Source organism: Gekko japonicus, unplaced genomic scaffold (genome assembly GCF_001447785.1).
Source record: "Gekko japonicus isolate JY-2015 unplaced genomic scaffold, Gekko_japonicus_V1.1 scaffold1188, whole genome shotgun sequence".
NCBI lineage: Eukaryota > Metazoa > Chordata > Lepidosauria > Squamata > Gekkonidae > Gekko > Gekko japonicus.
This window is the reverse complement of record NW_015171539.1, coordinates 146526-165032: the sequence shown is the minus strand read 5'-3', so window position 1 is coordinate 165032 and position 18507 is coordinate 146526. Positions and strand designations below refer to the sequence as shown.

Here is an 18507-nt window from a genome sequence, read left to right as displayed (position 1 = left end):
CCCCCTCCCCCCCAGCCCCCCGCAAGGTTTCAAGAGGATTTTTGCCATTGACTTCAATGGCCCCATTGGTTACAATGGACCCGAATTTTTCGGGATTCCCGAAAATTTTCGGATATCTATGCTTTACCGGTATAGATATTCGGGTTTTTTCGGGTTTCCCGAAAAAATTCGGGTCCAATAAACCCGAATCCGAATTTTACCGAAATTTTTTTTTTTGCACATCCCTAGTTCTTATTGCCTTGTTTTTAATTGCATAATCCACTTTGATTCTCAGCAAGAGAGGCGGACTATCATTTGAAGCCAGCAAGCAACTAAAAACATGCTTCCATCTAGAGACTTAGGACAGCAGAAGGAATATCTTGATTCTGAAGTTTCCCTTGTTTAAGGTAACCTGCCTGGCATTTTATATACTGTGCTCCCAGCCATACAAAACGGGTGCTGAACTGCAGGCTGTGGAAGGTCAGTAGTTCAGCAGTTCGAGACCCGAGTGTGCCGCATGACGGAGTGGGCTCCCGTCTCTCGTTCCAGCTCCTGCCAACCTAGCAGTTCGAAAGCAAGAAATTGCAAGTAGATAAATAGGTACCACTTCAGTGGGAAGGTAACAGCGTTCTGTGCGCCTTGGCGTTTAGTCATGCCGGCCACATGACCACGGAAACGTCTTCGGACAGCGCTGGCTCTTCGGCTTTGAAACGGAGATGAGCACCGCAACCATAGAGTCGGACTCGACTGGCTTTCGAGCAAGGGAACCTTTACCTTTAATGTGGCGAGGGCAGGAGTGCCCTCTCTGGACATGATTAGGAGGCACTGCAAGGCCTTTTTATTGGCATACTGTGGACAGTTCTGGTCAAAAAGAACATCTCAGAAAAAGTACAGAGGAGGGCAACCAAGATGATCACGTGGCTGGAGCGCCTCCCCTAGGAGGAAAGGCTGAAGAGGCTGGGACTTTTCCATTTAGAAGATTATGCACAAGGTGGAGAGAGTTGACAGAGAGTGCTTTTTCCTCCCTGTCCCAAAACCCGAGAACTCAAGGGCATCCAGCAAAGCTGACAGGCAGCAGATTCAGGATGGACAAAAGGAAATACTTCTTTACACACTGAGTGATTCAAAACAAATACAAATACAATACCTTTATTGGCATAAAATATCAAATACAACGTGCAGCATAGAGCCTCAAGATAGGCCGGGGGGGCGGGGATCACATTCCGAATTGCTGAAATGCAGGCTGTGGATGGTCGGTAGTTCAGCAGTTCGAGACCCGAGTTGCCGCATGACAGAGTGAGCTCTCGTCTCTAGTTCCAGTTCCTGCCAACCTAGCAGTTCGAAAGCAAGAAATTGCAAGTAGATAAATAGGTACCACTTCAGTGGGACGGTAACAGCGCTCTGTGCGCCTTGGTGTTTAGTCATGCCGGGCACATGACCACGGAAACGTCTTCGGACAGCGCTGGCTCTTCAGCTTTGAAACGGAGATGAGCACCACAACCCTAGAGTCAGACTCGACTGGCTTTCGAGCAAGGGAACCTTTACCTTTACCTCCTAGATACCTCATAAAAGAAATTTGCTACAGGTTCAAGAATTTCTATATTATGCGAAGACAATAAAGAACTAACTTTATACTCATCAGATTGGCCCAAAAGGGGGTCCAACACAGGTTCAATATAAGCAACACGGATGTCATGGTGGAATTTACAGTACAAAAGCACATGTCCAATAGCTTCCATTTCCCCCATCCCACATGGGCACAATCTATCTTCATAGAGAATTTTCTTGAACCTTCCCCATAAAACAGCTGAGGAAAGGACGTCGAACCGAGCTCGCATGAAAGCCCTACGAAGACGGGGCTGAATTAGTCTTGCGAGATATCCTGAGGAAATGTGGCTGAAAGGGAGTCCCATACTCAAGGGAGAGCAATGTCTGTGCGCACGTCTTCTCAGACCAGATCACGCCAAGCCCTCACAATACTCTGAGTGATTCAAATGTGGAATTTACTGTCAGAGGACGTAGTGATGGCCACAGGCATAGACAGCATTAAAAGGGGATTGGATAGATTCATGGAGGAGAGGTCTATGAGTGGCTACTAGCCAAGGGGACTAAAGGGAACCTCCATATTCAGAGGTAGTCGACCTTTGAATCCCAGTGCCAGGAGGCAACAGCAGGGGAAGGCCTCGGCCTCTCTGCCCTGTTGTTGGCCCTCCAGAGGAACTGGTTGAGGCCACTGTGTGAGATGGGATGGTGGACGAGATGGACCCTCACTGGTCTGATCCAGCAGGGCTCTTCTGATGTTCTTCTGAGGGGAAGGTCTCGGCCTCGCTGCCATGTTGTTGGCCCTCCAGAGGAACTGGTTGAGGCCACTGTGTGAGAAAGGATGATGGACTAGATGGACAATTACTCTGATCCATCAGGACTCTTCTTGTGTTCTTATGAGAGGAAGGCCTCAGCCTCTATGTCATATTGTTGGCCAAGCAGAGGAACTGGCTGGCCACTGCGTGAGACAGGATGATGGACTAGACGGACCACTGGGCTGATCCAGAAGGGCTTTTCTGATGTTCTTACGAAGGCCTCGCAGCCTCTCTGCCCTCTTCTTGGTCCTCCAGAGGAATTGGGTAGCCACTGTGTGAGATGCAACATTGGACTGCAGGACTGATCCAGCAGGGCTCTCCTTAGCCAGAGCCAGTTTGATGTAGTGGTTGAGTGCGCGGACTCTAATCTGGGAGAACCGGATTTGATTCCCCACTCCTCCACTTGCACCTGCTGGATGACCTTGGGCAAGCCGTAGTTCTGATAAGAGCTGTTCTTGAAAAAGAGCAGTTTCTGTCAAGAGCTCTCTCAGCCCCACCTACCTCACAGGGTGTCTGCTGTGGGGAGGGGAAGGAGTTTGTAGGCCGCTCTGAGACACCTTTGGATAGTGAAGGGTGGGGTATAAATCCAATCGCTTCTCCTTCTTCCTATGCTCTTATTTGCTAGAATACTTAATGGGGTCTCTTCTGCAGACATTTTTTTTTGCAGAGTCGTTTGTGGTTAACTTTATGTTTTCAACGGTGATTCGTAAGCCGCCTTGAGCCAGGAGGAAAAGGTGGGTAAATATATTTCAATTTAAACTTTTGTTATTGACCTGCACAGGATGGACGGACACATGAAGCCACCTTATACCAAGTTAGACTCTCAGTTGTACCTGCATCTCATCTCCTCTGGCCGGCAGCGGCTCTTGGGCAGGAAGAAAAGCGCCATCCTCACCCCCTTCTCCCCAAGACTCTTTAACAGGAGATGCCAGGAACTGAACCAGGGGTTTTGTGCTCGGTATTCTTTGAGGTTTTTTGGGGGGGGCAACAGTGGGAGGGGCTTCTGGACTTCTGGCCCCGTTGGTGGACCTCCTGATGGCACCTGGGTTTCGACCTCTGTGTGACGCAGACTAGATGGTACATTGGCCTGATCCAACATGGCTTCCCTTACCTTATGTTCTTGGTTCTTAGGTGGCAACACTGGGAGGGCTTCTGGACTTCTGGCCGCACTGGTGGGCCTCCTGATGGCACCTGGGATTTGGCCACTGTATGACACCGAGTGTTGGACTAGATGGGACATTGGCCTGATCCAACATGGCTTCCCTTACCTTATGTTCTTGGTTCTTAGGTGGCAACATTGAGAGAGCTTCTGGAGTTCTGGCCACGCTGGTGGACCTCCTGATGGCACCTGGGATTTGGCCACTGTGTGACACCGAGTGTTGGACCGGGTGAGCTATTGGCCTGATCCAACATGGCTTCCCTCACTTTATGTTCTTGGTTCTTGGATGGCAACACTGGGAGGGCTTCTGGAGTTCTGGCCGCGCTGGTGGACCTCCTGATGATGCCTGGGATTTGGCCACTGTGTGACATGGAGTGTTGGACTGGGTGGGCTATTGGCCTGATCTAACGTGGCTTCCCTTATGTTATGTTCTTGGTTGGCAACACTGAGAGTGCTTCTGGAGTTCTGGCCACGCTGGTGGACCTCCTGATGGCACCTGGGATTTGGCCACTGTGTGACTCCAAATGTTGGACTGGGTGGGCCATTAGCCTGATCCAACATAGTGGGCCATTAGCCTGATCCAACATTAGCCTGATCCAACATAGCTGTTCTTGGGCAGCAACACTGGGAGTACTTCTGGAGTTCTGGCCCCACTGCTGGGCCTCCTGATGGCACCTGGGATTTGGCCACTGTGTGACTCCAAATGTTGGACTGGGTGGGCCATTAGCCTGATCCAACATAGTGGGCCATTAGCCTGATCCAACATTAGCCTGATCCAACATAGCTGTTCTTGGGCAGCAACACTGGGAGTACTTCTGGAGTTCTGGCCCCACTGCTGGGCCTCCTGATGGCACCTGGGATTTGGCCACTGTGTGACTCCAAATGTTGGACTGGGTGGGCCATTAGCCTGATCCAACATAGTGGGCCATTAGCCTGATCCAACATTAGCCTGATCCAACATAGCTGTTCTTGGGCAGCAACACTGGGAGTACTTCTGGAGTTCTGGCCCCACTGCTGGGCCTCCTGATGGCACCTGGGATTTGGCCACTGTGTGACTCCAAATGTTGGACTGGGTGGGCCATTAGCCTGATCCAACATAGTGGGCCATTAGCCTGATCCAACATTAGCCTGATCCAACATAGCTGTTCTTGGGCAGCAACACTGGGAGTACTTCTGGAGTTCTGGCCCCACTGCTGGGCCTCCTGATGGCACCTGGGATTTGGCCACTGTGTGACTCCAAATGTTGGACTGGGTGGGCCATTAGCCTGATCCAACATAGTGGGCCATTAGCCTGATCCAACATTAGCCTGATCCAACATAGCTGTTCTTGGGCAGCAACACTGGGAGTACTTCTGGAGTTCTGGCCCCACTGCTGGGCCTCCTGATGGCACCTGGGATTTGGCCACTGTGTGACTCCAAATGTTGGACTGGGTGGGCCATTAGCCTGATCCAACATAGTGGGCCATTAGCCTGATCCAACATTAGCCTGATCCAACATAGCTGTTCTTGGGCAGCAACACTGGGAGTACTTCTGGAGTTCTGGCCCCACTGCTGGGCCTCCTGATGGCACCTGGGATTTGGCCACTGTGTGACTCCAAATGTTGGACTGGGTGGGCCATTAGCCTGATCCAACATAGTGGGCCATTAGCCTGATCCAACATTAGCCTGATCCAACATAGCTGTTCTTGGGCAGCAACACTGGGAGTACTTCTGGAGTTCTGGCCCCACTGCTGGGCCTCCTGATGGCACCTGGGATTTGGCCACTGTGTGACACCGAGTGTTGGACCAGGTGGGCCATTGGCCTGATCCAACATGGCTGCCCTTATGTTATGATCTTGGGCGGCAACACTGAGAGGGCTTCTGGAGTTCTGGCCGCGCTGGTGGACCTCCTGATGGCACCTGGGATTTGGCCACTGTGTGACACCGAGTGTTGGACTAGATGGTACATTGGCCTGATCCAACATGGCTTCCCTTACCTTATGTTCTTGGTTCTTAGGTAGCAATACTGGGAGAGCTTCTGGAGTTCTGGCCGCGCTGGTGGACCTCCTGATGGCACCTGGGATTTGGCCACTGTGTGACACGGAGTGTTGGACCGGGTGGGCTATTGGCCGGATCTAACATGGCTTCCCTTAAGTTATGTTCTTGGGCGGCAACACTGGGAGGGCTTCTGGAGTTCCGGCCGCCCTGGTGGACCTCCTGATGGTGCCTGGGTTTTGGCCACTGTGTGACACGGAGTGTTGGACCGGGTGGGCCATTGCCTGATCCTGGCTTCTCATGTTCTTAAAGCAGGTGTTTCGTCGCTGAGCTGTGCAGATCAGAGAGGCGTTGCTTCCTTACCACCCTGGAGCCCCAGCAACCGCACCCTCCTTCTTAAGGCTCTCGTGGTGCCATGTCTCCCTTCAGATCCCTCCTACCGAACCTTCTTTTTCTATGTAACCTTTCGACACAACCCTTTGCCCCTCGTTCTCAATTGAAACACAGACCAAGCACGTGTAGCACAAGTGATCCAAACCCACGGCGCAGCTAGAGGGCGCTCAATAAAGCTTCACCCCTTGCTGAAGCTAAGCCAGCGTGGGTGGGCTCAGCCTCTGGATGGGGGGGGGCATGGGCTCAGTGGTAGAGCATCTGCTGGGTGTGCAGGTCCCACGTTCAATCCCCACCATCTCCAGTTAAAAGGATCAGGCAGTAGGTGATGTGAAAGATGTCTGTCTGAGACCCAGGAGAGCCCCCACCAGTCTGTGTAGGGACCGTGGCTCAGGGGAAGAGCCTCTGCTTTGCAGGCAAGAGGTCCCAAGTTCAATCCCTGGCATCGCCGGTTAAAAGGACCGGATCGTTGGTGATGCGAAAGACTTCTGCATAAAACGCTGGAGAGCTGCTGCCAGTCAGAGCAGACATGGCATGATGTGGTCTACAGGTGTTTGGGGGTGGGGCCGTGACGCCGTGGCAGAGCCTCTGCTTGACATGCAGAGGGTCCCAGGTTCAATCCCCGGCATCTCCAGTTTCCAAAGACCTGGGAGTACGTCATGTGGAAGACCTCAGACTGAGACCCTGGAGAGCCGCTCCCAGTCTGAGTAGACAAAATGGACTCTGATGGATCAAATGACTGATTCAGCATAAGGAAGCTTCAGGTGTGGAGACCTCCTGGGAGGACCCTCCATATACTGCCTTGAGATTCACGACAGGTGGGGAAAGTAAAGGTTTCCCTTGCTCGAAGGCCAGTCGAGTCCGACTCTAGGGGTGCAGTGCTCATCTCCGTTTCGAAGCCAAAGAGCCGGCGCTGTCCGAATGTGGCCGGCGTGACTAGATGCCGAGGCGCACGGAACGCTGTTACCTTCCCACCGAAGCGGAACCTATTTATCTGCTTGCAATTTCTTGCTTTCGAACAGCTCGGTTGGCAGGAGCTGGGGCCGGAGACGGGAGCTCACTCCGTCACGCGGCACTCGGGCCTCGAACTACCGACCTCCCGGTCTGCAGCTCACCGTCTTAACCACTGAGCCACCGGAGCCCCGACAGGTGGGATACTGCATGTCAAATAAGTAAGAATCTGTACACCCCACCTTCTCACCGGCTCTCTTTCCCGCGGCTGAACTTTAGCCTGCAAGCTCCTTCTGGAACACCTGACTGTCTTGTTGCTTGGCAGAGCACCCACGCCCGGATGGCACCACCCGGCCAATACCGAGGCAGCAGCTCCCCACCCACCACCCACCCCTTCCAAGCTTCCAGCCCCAATTCGAGTCCCAAACATCCTGTTCAAAGCTGATCACTTGCTCCCCACCCCAGTCGTTGAGGATGGAGGAACGCTTACCTGTCTACTTTGCAGGCTTTGTACCAGCTGCCGTACTCCCCGTAGGGGGCGCTGTCCTTCTCCTTGCGCTTTTCCTGAGAGGAATACAAAGGGAAAGTGAAGGGAAAGGGGTTCAAGGGTGGTCTCGACTTGGCCCCTGGGGTTCTGTGCAAGAAGACCCCGGTTCCTGTCTCTGTCCCAAGAGGTACCTTGCTCTCCTCTCGCTCTTCGGCGTGCATCCAGATGGGCTTGTTGTCTCCTGCAGAGGAGGAGGAAGGAAATGGGGGGAAAGACACACACCTTGAGAAAACACGGTAGAGGAGAAGAAGAAGAAGAAGAAGGATTGGATTTATACCCCGCCCTTCACTACCCAAAGGTGTCTCAGAGCGGCTTACAAACTCCTTTCCCTTCCCCTCCCCACAACAGACACCCTGTGAGGTAAAAGAAGAAGAAGAGATTTGATTTATACCCCGCCCTTCACTACCCAAAGGTGTCTCAGAGCGGCTTACAAACTCCTTTCCCCTCCCCCTCCCCACAACAGACACCCTGTGAGGTAAAAGAAGAAGAGGAGATTGGATTTATACCCTGCCCTTCACTACCCAAAGGAGTCTCAGAGCGGCTTACAAACTCCTTTCCCTTCCCCTCCCCACAACAGACCCCCTGTGAGGTAGGCGGGGCTGAGAGAGCTCTTGACAGAAACTGCTCTTTTTTAAGGACAGCTCTGACAGAGCTTGCGACTGACCCAAGGTCACATCAGCAGGTGCAAGTGGAGGAGTGGGGAATCAAACCCGGTTCTCCCAGATTAGAGTCCGCACACTTAACCACTACACCAAACTGGCTCTTCAGCAGAAGAGAGAAGAGACTGGATTTATACCCCGCCCTTCACTCGGAATCTCAGAGCGGCTTACAATCTCCTTTCCCTTCCCTTCCCCTCCCCACAACAGACACCCTGGGAGGTAGGCGGGGCTGAGAGAGCTCTTTTGAGGACAGCTCTTGAGAGAACAGCTCTGACAGAACGACGGCTTGCCCAAGGTCATCCAAGCAGGGGCAAGTGGAGGAGTGGGGAATCAAACCCGGTTCTCCCAGATTCCGCACACATAACCACTACACCAAACTGGTACTGAACCTACAAAGCAGCCTTGCTGGACAGCTTCTGCCAGCCCTTCTAAACAGTCATCGTCTTCAACGTTTCCAGAGTGGGACTAACTGAGAGGTGAACACGCTGACAGGAAGTCACATGGCATCAGAAGTCATGTGACAGGAAGATGGGAAGACGGGGCTTCCATCTCCCTGGCATCGAGGCCGGGCTCACAGGCAACAAATCGGGAGAGCTAAGGGGAGGAAATGCAAGCTGAGCGTCCCTCTCCGCTGCCATCGTGCTCCTCTTCTCTGCCGGCGTACAAAGAGAGGCGAGGGGGAATGGCACCCTTGTGCAGCATGCAGTAAGTAGGCCTGACAGGCAAGGATGCAGGTCTTTTTAGGCAAATGAGGAGAACCCCAGGCCCCTCCCACCCAGACCCGTAGCTAACAACTTTTTGCTCAGGGGACCCATATTTTTCTCAGGGGGCCCACCACCAGTATGTTCCCTCTAAGCTGTGGTGTTTTGTGAGCAAAACTTCTACTTTGTGAGCTGCTGCCATTAAAGCTTCAGTGCGGCCCACAGGACAGGAATTAGGAGGGTGACGAGGCGCAGCTCCGCCAAAGGCAAGAGGCGTGGGTAGCCAGGGCATCCTCTTACCGCAGCAGCTTGCAGCAGTGGGTCGGCCTCTGCGCATCCCACGGCAGGGCTCGCCGACTCAAGCTGGCCGCTGCTGCTGCTGGAGATGTTAGCAGTGGCGTCTGCATCGGAGAACATGCTGCTCCAGCCAGCGGCGGGAACAAGCACATCTCCCATTCCAGAGGCACCCTCGCAAGGTCGCGCGGCCCTGCAAAGATGCGGGGGGGGGGCGGAGAAGGCTTTGCAAGGACCCGCGCTTCAGCGCAGCCCTGCAAAGACGTGGGAGGGCCCGCCCCTGTTGTCGTGGCGCCTTGAGCAAGAGGAAGAAGAAGGCGCCTGTCGTCAGGAGAGACGCGGGGGGGAGCAGAGGATGGGGGAGGGGGCCCGCAAAACCCACGGGGGGAGGGCGAACCCCGAGAGCCCCACGCAGGCTACGGGCCTGCCCCCACCCCCCACATCAAGCCCACTGAACGGACGGTTCATTTCAGAGAAGAGTCTAGACTTTCTCTGGAACAGGGCACAAACGCGCTTAAGAAAAGAAGCCAGTCGATCCCAAAGAAGCGGGCTTAGAAAGAAGTGCGTGCACCTATCTCTCTGGACCTGGATGGCCCAGGCTAGCCTGATCTCGTCAGATCTCGGGAACTAAGCAGGGTCTGACCCTAGTTGGTACCCGGATGGGAGACCTCCAAGGAATACCAGGTCCTGACGCGGAGTTAGGAGATGGCAAACTGCCCCTGAACGCCTCTTGCCTTGAAAACTCTCCAGGGTGGTCTTAAGTCGGCTGTGACTTGAAAGCACTTCCCACCGCTCCACCGCACCCACGTGTAAGAGCTTAATATCTAGAGCACCGGCACTTCGTATGTGACGGATTGTTTTATTCTGTTTTTAGTCCTTGAATCATGGCATAGGCCTCTTCTGTTAGCCGCCCTGAGCCCGTTTGGGGAGGGCGGGATATAAATTTAATAAATAAATAAATAAGTATATGTGTGTATGCATGTATGTAAGGTAAAGGAAAAGGTTTTCCCTGCTCAAAAGCTAGCTGAATCCGACTCCAGGGATGCGGTGCTCATCTCCGTCTCCAAGCCGAAGAGCTAGCGCTGTCCGAAGACGTTTCTGTGGTCATGTGGCCGGCATGAGTAGACGCCGAGGCGCATGGAACGCTGTTTCCTTCCCACAGACGCAGAACCTATTTATCGACTTGCAATTCCTTGCCTTTGAACCGCAAGGTTGGCAGGAGCTAGGATTGGAGATGGGAGCTCACTCCGTCACGCGGCACTCAGGTCTCAAAATGCTGAACTACCGGCTTTCCAGTCTGCAGCTCAGCATCTTAACCTCTGAGCCACTGCGGCCCCTTACGCGTGTATGTATATGCATATAGGTATGTACATGCATATATACACACACCACACTCAGAGAGAGAGAGACAGAGACAGAGAGAGAAAACAAGGAACCAAAACCTGAAGGGGAGGTTTCGAGGACATGGCCCTGTGATTCATCCTGTGTGTGTGGCAAGCAGCCAAGGAATCCAAGGTATTGCCCTGAGGCTGTCCAAGTCTCCAGTTCAGGGGGAGGCCAGGTCAGGCTGGCTCTGTGCCAGCCCATACAGCCAAGACTAGCCAAGGAGAGGGGCAGTGGCTGGGTCACGAAAGGGAATTCTTTGCCCTCCACAAGGGGAACAAGCCAGGAGAGCAGCAGCGGTGCAAGAGACCTGGCGTCGCTTCCGTCCATGCAGGCGCTGTGTGCAAAGGGGAATGGCGGTCGACTGGGCTTCTGACCTCACACTGCATCCCCCCCCCCCCCCGGTTGCCAACAATAAGCCCTGCCAGCTGCCATCCCCTGCGCCGTCCAACCCCCTTGCTCCACTGGCAAGATCTCCAGGGACAGTCAACCTCTCATCAGGGCCCATCATTCGCCAGGAAGCAGCCCTTGTCGACACTGGGTCTAATTCAGCTCCGCAGGCAAGAGAGGGAGGAGGAGGAGGAGGAAATTGGATTTATACCCTGCCCTGCACTACCCAAAGGAGTCTCAGAGCGGCTTACAATCTCCTTTCCCTTCCTCTCCCCACAATAGACACCCTGTGAGGTAGGTGGGGCTGAGAGAGCTCTTTCAAGAACTGCCCCTGAGAGAACAGCTCTGAGACAACTTGTGACCGACCCAAGGTCACCCAGCTGGCTGCATGCGGAGAAGTGGGGAATCAAATCCAGTTTTCCCAGATTAGAGTCTGCGCTCTTTACTGCTACACCAAACTGGCGAGCACAGGAGAGGGTTGGAAATCTGATGTCCAGGGCGTGAGTTCAAAACACAGGCGGGCACCAGTGCGTTATGGTTGTGCAATGCACTGTTTCCTCTGAAATATTTTGTAATAACTGCTGGATTTCGTCACATTTGCCGGGTTCTTCTTATTTGTGTATGCGTGAGGCGACTTATCGCTTTTAACTTTTTGGCCTCTTTTCCCACAACGGTTTCAAATTGTGGTGAGTCTGGAACGGGATCAGGGGAGCATCAGAACAGTCATTGTGCCATCGAGTTGCCAACCAGCTTTGGGTGACCCCGATGGGGTTTCCAAGGCAACAGGGATGCGCAGAGGTGGTTTGCTGTGGCCTGCCTCTGGTTAGCGACACGGGTGCCAGTTTGGTGCAGTGGTTAAGTGCGCGGGCTCTAATCTGGGAGAACCGGATTTGATTCCCCACTCCTCCACTTGCAGCTGCTGGATGACCTTGGGCAAGCCACAGTTCTGTCAGAGCTGTTCTCTCAAGGACAGTCCTCGAAAGAGCTCTCTCCGCCCCACCTGCCTCACAGGGTGCCTGTTGCGGGGAGGGGAGGGGAAAGGAAAGGACATTGTAAGCTGCTCTGAGACTCCGAGTAAAGGGCAGGGTATAAATCCAATCTCTTCTGAGCCCGCCCTGAGCCCGCTTTTGTGGGGAGGGCGGGCTATAAATGGAAATAAATCATCATCATCATCATCATCATCATCATTCTTGGTGGGCTCCCATCCGAGCAGCATCAGTGGCCAACCCTGCTTAGCTGTCAAGCTCTGACGAGATCAGGCTCATCAGGGCTATTCAGACCACGGGGGGTGCATGAACTGGGGGGAAAGAGAACCAAGGAGTGGCCCACCACCGGTTTCCACTCACCGTTGACCGATCCAAATTCTCTCTCGTGTGCCCGGGTCAGGATCTCCTTGTAGAGGGTCTCGGCGTCCTTGTATTTCCCTTGTTTGAGGTAGCAGGAGGCCTGTAAGGACAGGTGACACAGGGCATGGGGGGTCAGGAGGCAGCCGCCCGTCTCAAGGCCACGCTCTCCAGCTGAGAAACCCCTCCCCCGTCCGCGAGCGGTCCAGGTCCACGGAGGGGAGCGTGTTGATGCAGCGTCCTGCCTGGTTTGCTCTGCCAAACGGCGTCACCCACAAAAACTAACCGGGAAGGGAAAGTGTAAATCAACAAATGAAAAAGTGGAAACTTTCCCAAAAAAGTAACGGTATACTGGACGGTCTTTTTTTCTATGGACTGCTATTGCCCCTTGGAGGACTTGTGCTTGTGGACTATTTTGGATTGTATTACTTTAAGAATCACCATTCTGTGGTTTGTGTGACTTTTATTTATTTTATATTTATTTATTTATTTATTTTGGGATTTATATCCCGCCCCATCCAATATTCAGCTCGGGGGCGGCTTACAAAGGTTAAAATATACATACAAACAACAGCATGATAAAACAATATATCTGACATAAAATTTGGTGCTAATTGATTTACATAAAATCCAAGATGGCCAACATCCACACATTGGCGGGAGGTTGTTTACAGCAGAGGCACCAGGAAGAATGTTCCCCCAGCTCTATTGGGCGACATCTACCCCTACTATATGGGGTAGATGGTTGGAAATATCATTGATGGAACAGTGGCGGCGGGGGGGCGCCCCCGCAAGACTGGGGGGAAGGCACCCCGCTTAGCTCCGTCTTGCAGGCCCTGCGGAACTGCACTAAGTCCCGCAGGGCCCGAGTCTCTTCCGGGAGCTCATTCCACCAGGTGGGAGCCGCCACCGAGAACGCCCTAGTCCTGGTTTGGGTCAACTTCACTTTCCGGGGGCCTGGAACCTCCAGGCGATGGAGATTCCCCGATGTGCATTACATTCTTTTGAAGTGCCGTATGTGTTTACATATTCAGTATATTTAATATATTCCTATGAGTAGCATTACTTGTCTTCAAAACCTTTTTGGGAGAGTTTCCACCATTTCATTTGTAAAACAGCATCGCCCAGCTCGCGTGGAGGACCCTGGACAATTTTGGAAAGCCCAAGAACGTGTCCCAGAAGTCACTCCTCTATATTGCTGTCTCTGAAGCTGCTGGTGTTCAAACCTGACTTACTGCTAGAAGACTTGCCACTCACCTTGCTCCATCTAGCTCAACACTGCCTACAAAACTGCCCAGACCTGGATGGCCCAGGCTAGCCCGATCCCATCAGACCTTAGAAGCTAAGCAGGGTCGGCCCTGGCTAGTATCTGGAAGGGAAACCTCCAAAGAATGCCAAGAGCATGACGCAGAGGCAGGCAGTGGCAAACCACCTCTGAAACGGCTTTCGCCTTAAAAACAAGTCTAGCTCGCCACCTAGCGGTGCATATCACTAAAAAGAGCTAGAACTTCTGGCTGCCAGACAATCTTAGGATCTCCTAGGCTATTCTACACACACTGTCATATGATAATTATTATTAGTATATGAATGGGAGGCCACCAAGAAATTCAACGGCCTCTATGCAGAGGCAGGTGATGGCAAACCACCTCGGAAACATCTCTTGCTTTAAAAAAAAAAACAAGTCTAGCTCGCCACCTAGTGGTGCATAAGGCTAAAAAGAGCTAGAACTTCTGGCTGCCGGACAGTCTTAGGATCTCCTGGCTATTCTACACACAATGCCATACATTAATTAATTAATTCTGCCTACCTAACTGACAGAAGCTCCCCAGAGACTCAGACAGGACTGCGCATCAGCCCCACGGCCAGAGATCCTCTCGCCTGGAGCTTCCAAGGACTGAGACTACCCTCTGAGTCACGGGCAGTACTGACTCCGCCCCAGCCTCCCCTGCCCCCTCACCAGATTATTCTTCGTCTTGGCCACGTTGGGATCGTCAGGGCCGAGGCGGGATTCGTAGATCTCCAGGGCGCGCCGGTAATAGTACTGGACCTCTTCGTATTTGCCCTGGTTCTGGCACAAGAGCGCCAAGTTGTTCAGCTGCTTGGCGACGTCTGGGTGGTACTTCCCTAGCACCTGGCGGGGGAGGAAGAACAGGTCAAGCCACGGCCATGGAAACAGAACCCCCTACACACACGCACACCCAAGCCCAGGACTGACCACTCACAAAGCATCTTATCAACACAGTTATATGAATGGCAATTGGTCACACTGGGTTTCCTGTGCAGTGAACCCTCCCCCCATTCTCACAGCATGCATCTCTTGGTCACACTGGGTTTCCTGTGCATTGAACCCTCAGATCCCACAGAATACATATGAGGAATTGGTCCAAACTTCAACAGCTGTCCCTGTTGTAACACCGCCACCCCAAAATCTCTCGCATATCTTTGTGTATCTCTTGTAGTCCACAGGCCGGCTCCCCTCCACCAGGAATCTTCCACCACCCCCAGGGGCAAAGGGAACGCCCTCCTCCTCCTCCTCGGGACTCCCCACTCTCCAAGAGCGAAGCCGGCTCGCTCTCCCACGCACCTTCTCCCGGATCTCCAGCGCCCTCTTGCACAGCGGCTCCGCCTCTTTGTATTTGCCCCGTTTCCCATACAGCACGGCCAGATTATTCAGCGTGGGGGGGGGGGGGGGGGGGGGGGGAAGAGTCTCTCCGTACATTGCAAGAACTCAGAAGGCGACACTATTTTTGTCCAGCAAACCCCAGGAGCCTGCCTCCCCAAAGAAGAGGGAAGTCAGGAATCCTGGATGACCTCTGATTCATTCTGTTAAAAATGGAAGAAGCGATTTCCAGTCTTCATCATTGTGGAAAGACCGGAAATGGGTTCCGATACAGGCTCCAAAGTGAGGGGTGGCGTGAATGAGTCGGGGTTGCTGCTCAAAGTAGCAGGGCTTTACACAGCACACCTTCCTGACCATCACAGAAGAAGGGGCCGGCTGGGCAAGACCAAAGGTTCATCTAGTCTGGTAGGCTGTTCCCAAAAGCACTCAAGGGAGATGCTTCCGGGAAGCCTACAGGTAGGTCCTGAAGGAAAGAGCCCTCCTTTATTGTTTGCCCCACAGCACCTGGCATTCGGTGGTATACTGCCTCTGAAGCGGGAGGTTCCATTTGGCTTGCAAAACCACAGAAAGATCTAATGATGGGCCTTCCTCCCAGCAGAGCCGGCCCCAGCTTATTTTGCACCCTAGGCGAGGATCCCTTCTGGCGCCCCCCGTCCCCCCCCACCACCATTTTTCAAAAATAAATGCATTTTAGGAAGAATGAAAAACACAAATAATCAAGAAACTCCCAGAGTACGGGGCCGGGTGCAGTTTGGCGCCCCTAAGGGCCAGCCCGCTCTAGGCGATGGCCTAGTTCGCCTAGTGAGTGAGCCGGCCCTTCCTCCCACAATAGGGTTTGTCCGCCGAACATGCAAGCAACGCCTCAGACTCTTACAGCAAGCTACAATCCAGCGCGGACAGATTACTGAGATCATGGAAGCGAAATTGCGCTGAGTATTCTGAAGCCGTCAAGACATCGGAGTCAACAGCCGCTGCCTCCACATTCAAGGGCACTAAGCCCCTGAATCCCAGAGGCGGGAGGCAACATCCGGGGAAGGCCTCAGCCTCTAGGCCCTGCTGTTGTTGGTGAGGAACCAGTTGGCCACTGTGTGAGACTGAATCCTGGACTAGATGGGACTATTGGTCTGATCCAGCAGGGCTCTTCTTACGTTGTTTATGTAAGATTTTCAGGTTACAAGCCTTCAAAAGTCAAACCTCCCTTCATCAGATACCAAGGGATCTTTGACCTATACCCCGGAAATTTAGAATCATAGAGCTAGAAGGAACCACCGAGGTCATCTAGTCCAACCCCCCTGCAACCATGCAGGAAATTCACAAATACCTCACCCTCCACACACCCCGTGACTCTGCTCCACACCCGGAAGGCGACAAAAAACCTCCAGGATCCCCCAGCCAAACCGGCCTGGAGAAAAAATGGCTTCCTGGCCCCAAAGTGGCGATCGGCATTTCCCTGGGCGTGCAAGAAAAAGGCCACGAAAACTAAGCACTGAGGCAGCCCTTTCTGCCCTCCCTCTCTTGATCTGCCTGAGTTCACAGGACCAGTCTTTAAGGTCTACTGCACTCACATCACGTTGACTATCACAGGTGTGCTTCCCAACCCCACCTTCATCCCTTCCACAGCAGCACATACCAAAAACATTCCACGCTAGGATGGGCAGGGGGGAAAAAACCCCTAAAAACAGTTTTGCCTGAACTGGGCTATTTGCTCTTATCTTGGAACCTTGACAGGTTCTTAAAGCAGAACCTCCTGAAGGCACCTGGTATTTCTGGCCACTGTGTGACACAGAGTGTTGGACTGGATGGGCCTTTGGCCTGATCCAACATTGGCGTCTCTTATGTTCTTATGTTCAGAGCCGGGATTCGGTGCGGCGCTTACGGCAGGGTGGTCCTTCCCCAGGGTCTTCTCCCGGATGGCCAAGGCATCGTTGAGAAGGTGAGCTGCCTCCTTGTACTTGTTCTGGTCCCTGGCGAGCAAGGAAACAGGTCATTCTCCCTCCTCTCCCAGAAAAAAGACCCACCTTTGAATGTACACCACAAGCCCACAGCACAGTCTTGCCTCGACTGTATCACATTGGACTGTGATTGCGGCGTGAACCAGGCTTGAACAATACCAGAAGAGGAAAAGCTAGCATGTTAAATTGTGGCTGGGCTCAAGCTCCCCCCCCCAGCTAGATTTCTGCATGCACCAAGTTTAAGGCACCAGGGCATTCAGATATGCAAAAATCACTCCACCAGCAGGAGTTGAGGCTCAGTGGCAGAGCCCCTGCTTGGCATGCAGAAGGTCCCAGGTTCAATCCCCGGCACCTCCACAGTTAAAAGGGATCAGGTGATGGGAAAGGCCCCGTAGCCAGGATTTTTAAATTTGGGAGGCCTTTAAATAAGTCGGGGGGCACCCCCGCACACACAGCCCAAGCGAGCAGTCCTGCTCCCGCCCTTCCTTGCAACTCAGGCACGCTGAGATGGACGTCTCTCCTGCCGGGAAAGGGGGACGGAGGGAAGGCGGCGCTGAGCAGAGGCTCTTCCACCGAGCCACAGCCCTTCCAAACCCTTTCTTCTTCAAGCATCTTGGGATCTGTAGTTCGATAAGGGTGTGAGCTTGCCCTATTCCAAAGCCCTAGCCTCCCATTACGGAACTACAGTTCCCAGGAGGTGCTGGGGATTGAACCTGGGACCGTTTTTAAAAAGTGAAGGGCAGTGTTCCCTCTCAGCTGAGCTAGCTCACTTTTTAGCCTCTGGCTCACAGATTTTTGTCTTTGCTCAGGAAGGAGGGCTCCAGAGCAGACTAATTTATGCAGCAGCCAAACCGCTCGCTCACAGCTTTAATGCCGGCAGCTCACAAAGTAGAATTTTCGCTCACAAGACTCCACAGCTTAGCGGGAGCGCTGGGGAAGGGCAAGCCCAGCAGAGGAGGGAAAGGCGAGCCGAAGCTCTGGACGCTGCTCGGGGAAGGGCAGCCATGTCACCCACACGGTGGACAGGGCGAGGGAAGCCATTCTTCAGGTCGCCATTCTTATTGAAGCTGCAGCTGTTCCAGCTCCAGCTGGAAGATGCATGCTTGGGAAAGGGGGGGGGCCACAGGGAGTCCTCCAGGCAGCCCAGAGAGTCAGGGGGCCTGGGCTGGTAGAGGAACTTGTGGGGCCTCGGCAGAGAGTGTGTGGGGGGGGGGGGCCCCGACATAGCGGCGGGCCTGCCCCAGCCTGAGGCCCTAGAGAGTCACTGCCAGATAATACTGACACTGATAGACCAAAGGTCTGATTCAGAAGATTCAAGAGGGAATTGGATAAGCATGTGGAGCAGAGGTCCATCAGTGGCTATTAGCCACAAGGTATAGATAGGGGCTCTGGGGCAAGGGATGCTTTGTCTTCTTGGTGCTTGGGGGGGGTCAACAGTGGGAGGGCTTCTAATGTCCTGGCCCCACTGGTGGACCTCCTGATGGCACCTGGTATTTCTGGCCACTGTGTGATACAGAGTGTTGGGCTGGATGGGCCTTTGGCCTGATCCAACATTGGCGTCTCTTATGTTCTTATATGGAGCAGAGGTCCATCAGTGGCTATTAGCCACAAGGTATAGATAGGGGCTCTGGGGCAAGGGATGCTCTGTCATCTTGGTGCTTGGGGGGGGGGTCAACAGTGGGAGGGCTTCTAATGTCCTGGCCCCACTGGTGGACCTCCTGATGGCACCTGGTATTTCTGGCCACTGTGTGATACAGAGTGTTGGGCTGGATGGGCCTTTGGCCTGATCCAACATTGGCGTCTCTTAT

At 53.5% G+C, this 18507-nt stretch overlaps 1 protein-coding gene across 1 annotated transcript in view; it reads right to left on the bottom strand.

Annotated features, from left to right (window-relative positions):
- The window catches only part of KLC2 (kinesin light chain 2), a 57016-nt gene that overhangs the window by 19946 nt on the left and 18563 nt on the right, over positions 1–18507 (bottom strand). Inside the window, exons 6-13 of the mRNA XM_015419644.1 lie at positions 16622–16711; positions 15516–15520; positions 14712–14806; positions 14085–14258; positions 12131–12230; positions 7489–7538; positions 7301–7374; positions 2838–2852 (exon numbers count right to left, since the gene is read on the bottom strand). Of these exons, the coding sequence (XP_015275130.1) occupies positions 2838–2852; positions 7301–7374; positions 7489–7538; positions 12131–12230; positions 14085–14258; positions 14712–14806; positions 15516–15520; positions 16622–16711 (603 nt within the window). The remainder of the gene's footprint in view (positions 1–2837; positions 2853–7300; positions 7375–7488; positions 7539–12130; positions 12231–14084; positions 14259–14711; positions 14807–15515; positions 15521–16621; positions 16712–18507) is intronic.